This window comes from Salvia miltiorrhiza, chromosome 1 (assembly GCF_028751815.1).
Source record: "Salvia miltiorrhiza cultivar Shanhuang (shh) chromosome 1, IMPLAD_Smil_shh, whole genome shotgun sequence".
Taxonomy (NCBI): domain Eukaryota; kingdom Viridiplantae; phylum Streptophyta; class Magnoliopsida; order Lamiales; family Lamiaceae; genus Salvia; species Salvia miltiorrhiza.
The window spans coordinates 31037827-31045130 of NC_080387.1; the positions used below are offsets into that span (position 1 = coordinate 31037827).

The 7304-nt window shown below is 39.2% G+C and overlaps 1 protein-coding gene across 3 annotated transcripts; it reads right to left on the minus strand.

Annotated features, from left to right (window-relative positions):
* Positions 1-893: 893 nt before the first annotated feature.
* On the minus strand, positions 894-4585 carry LOC131019959 (rac-like GTP-binding protein ARAC7). 3 transcript variants are annotated; one of them, XM_057948612.1, is made up of 10 exons: positions 3979-4585; positions 3445-3503; positions 2885-3028; positions 2712-2799; positions 2504-2613; positions 2055-2118; positions 1902-1969; positions 1759-1824; positions 1585-1691; positions 894-1144 (listed from the first exon to the last, which is right to left on the minus strand). In XM_057948612.1, exons 2-10 carry the CDS (start codon positions 3445-3447, stop codon positions 1099-1101), a joined length of 696 nt encoding a protein of 231 aa, XP_057804595.1. In that variant the 5' UTR covers positions 3448-3503; positions 3979-4585; the 3' UTR covers positions 894-1098. The 3 variants fall into 3 exon arrangements, with proteins under 3 accessions (XP_057804595.1, XP_057804582.1, XP_057804589.1); XM_057948599.1 differs by having other exon boundaries at positions 2885-3503; XM_057948606.1 differs by lacking the exon at positions 3979-4585 and having other exon boundaries at positions 2885-3363; positions 3445-3950.
* Positions 4586-7304: the final 2719 nt, after the last annotated feature.

Genomic DNA, 7304 nt, shown 5'->3' on the forward strand with positions numbered 1-7304 from the left:
ATGATCTCTTGATTCTTCTGAGGTTGTGATTTCAGAAGGATCATTCTTAGAGATGATCATGATATCCTTTCCTTTGTCAGCTGCAACCTTTCCTCCGATGCTGTTGACCAGTCCTTTCGATGGAAAGTTGCTCATCATGGGAGACTGCATCATGCAGTTCTTGACTGTTTCTTCCAGCTTGTGATTAAGCCTTTTGATTTCATGAGAAGCTCTTTCACATTCTGAGTTGGAGATTCTGAGCTCTTCTTCCAGTCGGCTGTTCTCCATGATTAGCTGATCAAGACATGTTTCATCCGGAAAGTAGATGATTGTCTGATGTTTAGCTCGTTCATCATCAATCTCCTTGTCCTTTTTCTGATTCTGCTTGAGGAGATCTTCGAACATTTTCCTCAGCTGACAGTGATCAGTCAGGAGCTGATCAAACTCGTCAGTTTCAACGGATGAGCTATCTCCAGACACTACTACAAAAACGCTCATACATAACGGATTTTATCCGTTATGTATGACCCCAAAAAACCGATAAGTATAGTGGTGATATCTATGATATAGTCATACATAACGGTTTTATAACCGTTATGTATAGTAGTATAGATAACGGTATGATGCGCTCATACATAACGGTACATAACCGTTATCTTTAACAATTATACATAACGGTTCCTACCGTTATGTATTAATGATATAACCGTTATGTATTAGAATTTGTAAATTATTTTTTTCATCATAGTTAACGATTTTTTGCACTTTTTATAACGATTTTTACCGTTATCTTTGATAGAAATACATAACGGTTTTTTTGCACTTTTTATAACAGTTTTTTGCATTTTTTATAATTATAATATATTTTTTTCATTTTTCCTGTTATTTATCTCAAAAATTAAAGAAATAATTATAAAACAACAAAATGACATTGCCATCGATAACATATATTGTATAACATCCAAAATATTCATACATTATCATCCAAATATTCATAAATATCACATACATTTATGTCTAACAATTCTCCCACCATATAAGCACTAGGTTCTTCATATCGCCCAATTTTATACTAACTACACCACCAGGGACAAGAATAGCACCATCTTCTCCATGGAATTAATATAGTTTGCTTCTTCTTATTGAAGTAGTCCCAGAGGCATACCTGTATAAATTTCAGAAGAAAAAATCATGATTTTTTAGCAACTATATATACATCCACACATAATGAAACACTTTATTAGGCATTATGGCAGAATCAACTCTACAGTCCAAAATGAAAATCATCACTTAATTACACCAGATGATACATATAGAATGTATATGGTTTATTTCATTATCAATATATAAAGTATTCATCCAAGAGCTAAGCTTATTTTAAAGAGCTTATAAAGTTGTCAAAGTGTTTGGATAATTGAACTTATAAAGAGAGATTTTTTTGGTTAGAAAGAGATGAACTTTAAATAGTTATACGATGAAAATAACAAATTATAGTTTTAAGCTGTTTATAAGCTCAGCCAAACACCCTCCAAATGCACAATAAATTTCATGGTTTATTGCAATATGAATATATTAAGTATTCATCCAAATGCACAATAAACTTACACAATTGAGCAGCCAGTAGTGTTTCGCTTCTTCTGCGACGCCACTTCCTTTCTCCGTGGAGGTTGAAGCACAACCTTGATTGCAGTATCAAAAACACCTTTCACATTCTGCCAAACAACCAACCAAATTAGCATATAATCAATTGAATTAATTCAAGTTGTTGTTGGATACAACCTGTTGAGTCTTGGAGCTGCATTCTATGTAAGCTGCTGCACCAATCTGTTTCCTCAGCTCCTCGCCCTACACAAGTTGAGCCCGCCTTTGTCAACACAATCAAATACCAAATCCAACAATACAAAAAAGAAAGATGTACACACTTGGGCTGTGGTGATGATGTTAGATCCTCCTATATGATCAGCAAGATAACCCATGTCGTCCCGGAGATCTACACAGGGAAAACGTGTAACCAATGTGAGCCTATTATATCACATATGTCTCCTTTTATACATTCAACCAACTTACAATCTTACCTAACTTTGTTCCAACTAGCACGATTGGAACATTGGGAGTGAAACGACGAAGCTCGGGCATCCACTGAAGAAACAACAATCAAAATTGGATTAAAGAACTGAGCACAACAAGACTTCACATTCTGCAAAAGGCCTAGTTCTAGATATATGCAGATTACTTAAATAGTGAAGGCATAGAATTATGCATTTGCTATTTACCGCAGCAGATGATTAAAGCAATTATGCAAGAAACAACACACACACACAAAGAGCAAATGTACAACAAGACTTCAAATTCTAAAAGGACTAGTTCTAGACACATGCAGATTACTTAAATAGTGAAGGCAGAGAATTATGCATTTTCTGTTTACTGGAGCAGATGATTAATGATTAATGATTAATGATTAATGAAGCTCTTATGCAAGAAAGAAAGAAGACACACAGACAGAAAGGGGAAATGAAATGTATACCTTCTTGAGGACATTTTCATAGCTAGCCCTACTAATTAAAGAGAAAGCCAACACAAAAATGTCAGCACCTCTGTAACTGAGTGGCCTCAACCTGCTGTAATCTTCTTGCCCTTTTAAATTCACAAAGAAAAGAAAAAATGTATATATGTTAGGAGTTTGAGTTTCCAGAAAAGGGATATAGTTATATAGTAAAAGGGGGAAATAATACCTGCAGTATCCCAGAGTCCTAAGTTGACAATGTTGCCATCTACAGCCACATTAGCACTAAAATTGTCAAATACTGTTGGGATATAATCCTGTCATTCACAAAAAACACCAAATCAAAATCATACAAAAATGGGAAACAGGGTTCAGGGTTGAGGAAGAGAGAGGGAGACTAACGGTAGGGAATTTGTTGCTGGTATAACAAATGAGCATGCAGGTTTTCGAAGTCAAGATCCCTATTTTAGCAAATAAATGAAATTTTTGGTTTTCGAAGTCAAAATATGTGAAGGAGCATCTCTCTTTCCCTTCACATACTACAACCTGTATATGCATATCAAATTGTAGCCATTATAAAACTGAATCACCATACATCTTCCTTTTTCCAATGTGCACAACCCATGTGATGCAGCATGCAGGAATATAAAATTTATGTGAAAGATATTAAAAATGAAAATGACTCAAACACCTGAAAATGAAAATGACTCAAACACCTGTAAAGAAAACACGCAGATTATTTTTATGAACGAAAGGACTCACAAGTCAAAAGAGAAAATGGTGGAAAATATATTAGCTGCAATCGTGGTTTATATGAAACAGATACAGAATCTCTTTCAAATACATAACTGATGTGGTTAGAAACTGCCAGAAGCTAAACCCTATGTTGGAGTAATGCAAAATCTCATTACACCTGTTGGCTTATCATCGACGCTCATCTGAGAATATAATTCAAAACTCACCATGCTGTACGAACTACAATATTGGAACCAAATGGACAAAGAAGTAACCGCAGCCTGACCTGCATTAGTACGAAGCAATAATTATATAATTCCAGATACTCTGCACAAAATTCAACTCACAAATAGCAATGCAGCATACAAACACATGCCTATGGAGATAAATCCTATCTTAAGTGTATCCAGACTCCATGAATGACGATGTGGATCAGTCGATGCAATAATCAATCATCGTAACCACAATTGCATACACACAGAAAAAGTTCAGTAAGACGCCACGCCACAAATACAATAAAACCTTCAGTCTCACATTCAAACATTAACCAAGAGCACACTTGAAATGCAAACAGTAAAACCTAATTACAATCAAAACATAAGCACTGAACACAAAACTCACATAAAAGGGTAATCCAACAAAAATCAGCAGCTCCACAACACAGATTAATCAAGGGCGAAAGGGCAAGAGGGGGCAAGCGAAATAATAGAGTTTCAATATGAACCGAAATTTTGGAATACTACACACCGAATTGAACCTACCTGAAGGCTACCCGCGTCGGAGGCGGGGATACGAGAAAGGGCTGAGCATCGGAGCTCCGAAGTGGTGCAGGAAACGACGGGACTGGGCAGAGTGGAATCGATCTACTGTCTTGTTGGGTCGGGGACGAGTGGAGCTAATTTGCTGCGCCGGGAAGAGTGAGAGAGATACGAGAATCATCAGGGGGGGAGGTATGGACAGCGGCGGCCGGCGACTTCGAGAGCCACAGAACAGAGCAGCGACGGGGAGTGACGAGTTTGATTGAACTCGAATTTGAATTAAGTTTTGATTTAGGGCTTTATCACAAAAGAGGAGTGGCGGGCCGCGGTGGGTGGCAGAGGAAGCAAGGACGCGGCGGGGGCAGGTGGCGAGTCGCGGCGGGGTTCTCGTCGTTGCCACGGAGGCCAGAGGGAGAATTTGTGGGGCGGCTGAAGGTGGTGTTTTTGGGATTTAGGATTTTAGGGCTTACGGGAACGAAGAGAAGAAGATTTAGGATTTTAGGATTTTATTATCTTGAGGAGATCAAAAAAAAAAATATAAAAGATAAATGTAAAGAATACTCATACATAACAGTGTTGAAGCACTCATATATAACGGTTAAAACAACCGTTATAAAAAGACGCTCATAGATAACGGTCGGCTTAACGGTTCGATAATACCGTTATGTATGCAATTAATAGATAACGCTCATACATAACGGATTCACTAAAACCGTTATCTATTTCAATGGACAACAGTACATAGATAACGGTTTTTTGTCAAAACCGTTATCTTTTCAAAAAATGCGCTCATACATAACGGTTTTCTAAAAAAACCGTTATGTATGAAGTGTTATGTATGTGTAATTTTGTAGTAGTGAGATTCTGAGTGGTCTCCTGAAAGCATCAGGAAGTTATCAGTATATGGAGTTTTTGTGAGAGATTTTACCTCTGGGCCATTCATTCCATTGTCGTAGCTGTTGTCAGCTACACTTTCTGATTCGTTGGCCATCAGGGCTCGGCTCTCATCATCTGAGCTGGAACTGTCGAAGTCGGATGATTCTGATGTGTCGTTGGAAGAGTCAGCATCATCAGCAACCATCGCTTTCTTCTTCAAAGATCTGTGATCTTTCTTTGCTTTCAGTTCCCTGCGCTCAGCTGGAGTCAAATCAGGACATTCATGCTTAAAGTGTCCTTTCTTTCTACATCCATAACATTCCAATTCTTTGATGTCGTTAGCGGCTGACTTCCTTTCTCCGCTTCGATCTGTGGAATGTCTGGAGTCCCTTTCTCTTTCTTTTCCCTTGTAGTGCTGCTTGTGGAACCTTCTGTACTTCCGGAACTTGGACTCCATCTTGTTGAATCTGTCAGTCAACAAGGCATATTGACTGAAGAAGTCCTCAGGGTTGAGTTCCGTTGGCTCCTTGATTTGCTTCTTGCCTTCTCTGGTTGAGGCCTTCAGTGCAACTCCTCTTGAGGTTGATGGACCATCTTCGTCTGATCCTCCAGCCTTCTTGTTTCCAAGATTTCTCAGAAGATCGAACTCATTTGCCATGAGATCGGAGAAAAGCTTGTTTGTCGGGAGCTGACTGAATCCTGGTTTATGCTGATGAGCGACTGAGTAGATCAACCATTCTCCTCGTGGCAGTGCTCGAAGAATCTTCAAGTTGATTTCTCGTTGAGTGTATTTGTCTTTGGAAATGGATTGAACTTCATTCAATATGAGGTTGAATCTTTGTTCCATTTCCTCGACAGATTCATTCTTGAGCATGAGGAAGGAGTCGAATTTCTGACAAGCTATGGAAAGCTTATTCTCCTTGATCTCCTCAGAACCTACGCACATTATTTCCAGAATATCCCACATCTCCTTTGCTGTCCTGCACTTGATGATCTTCATGACATACTTGTCAGGAACGGTGCCGGAGATGATGCTTTTGGCGAGGTTGTCTAGCTCATCTTGCTTCCTTTCTTCTGCGGTGAAGTCTGCCTTTGACTTGGGCTGGTCCTCATCGTAAGGTTCCTGACGGATGTCAGTAGGAACCCTTTTTACAGTTTCGGTGATAATGATTGGACCGCTGGTGATGACTTCCCACATTCTACAATGTTGGGCAATGAGGAAGCTTTCAAGCCGAAACTTCCATATGTCATATTTTTCAATACAAAACATAGGTAGAGAAGATAATCTGTTGTGGTTAGTCTCCATCAAAAAAGAGAAAACAGGTAACAGCAGATAAAGCAAGTAGCAAGCACAAAACAAAAAGAAAGAGTAAAACTTTTTCGAGACCTTTAATAAGGATCTAGTTCAAGTAGAACTAGTCAGAGACAGATAGTTCTTGCGAACAACCTGCTCTGATACCAATTGTTGGGTCCGGGGGGTCTCGAATAGGTGTATGGGGAGGTGGAATACACCTATAGGCTATTTTTATGACTATCTACAAACCTTAATCAGAGGGATCTCAGTCAGAGATAGAAACGAAACTTTACACGCAAACAAGACACCTGTTTAACCGAAATAAGTGTTGACCAACAGGGTTGACGACTGATACTGAAAGCTCTTCAGTAAAGAGTTATCAGTTAAGTCACTGGAACTTAACTGATCCACGTAAGGGCTTCAGTCGTGTTTGCAGAGATGAAGATGATATCTCTCTTCCTTACTATCAGAGGATAGTGAGTCAGATTGATATCATACGCAGCGGAAATTAAACTTAGTTTCGAATAGCCTCGGTGGAGCAGATAGTTGGATTAAGGTTTCTCTTTTCAGTTAGTCAGCATTCAGTTTTATCAATTGAAATAACACAGTTATGAATATAAAACTGAAAGCTGTAAATAACACAGAGACTTTTACGTGGTTCGGAAAAACTCTTTCCTACATCCACGGCTGGTTGATCAGACCAACAATCCACTCCGCAAGTGCTTCCCGGGTGCACTGCAAACCGTGAACTGAAGATAGCTCTCTCTTCAGCACCTACACACCTCGCGTAGGGTTTCCCTACCTACACACCTCGCACAGGATTTCAGCACCTACACAGCTCGCGCAGGATTTCCTTGCTAAGCACATCTCGTGCTCAGACTTCCCTATCAGAGTTCAGAACACCTTCTGAAACTCCGAGTCACTCAAACACTCTTATGGGGGAGAGGTTTAAACGAGTGCCAACTATACTTACAAAGAACAAGTTCTTTGAAGCAAGTTTGACCTTTGGCTTCTGGGTACACAGAATATATGCCTAGGGTCTAAGAGAATGTATGTAATCAGCAGTGACTGATTTTGGCTTTGGAATTCTCTTCTTCGATTCAAGCTTTGGGCGGTTTAAGCTTTAGGCTGAGTAGCTATTTCGGCAGAGCTTCAGCTT

What these genes read in the sequence shown, in the direction of transcription:
- LOC131019959 (XM_057948599.1), bottom strand. Translation starts at nt 3,040, where the DNA reads ATGCATATACAGGTTGTAGTATGTGAAGGGAAAGAGAGATGCTCCTTC. An exon ending in CCAGCAACAAATTCCCTACC is followed by an intron (nt 2,800 to 2,884) that starts GTTAGTCTCCCT and finishes TGTGAATGACAG; the next exon opens with GATTATATCCCAACAGTATT. An exon ending in ACATCATCACCACAGCCCAA is followed by an intron (nt 1,825 to 1,901) that starts GTGTGTACATCT and finishes CAACTTGTGTAG; the next exon opens with GGCGAGGAGCTGAGGAAACA.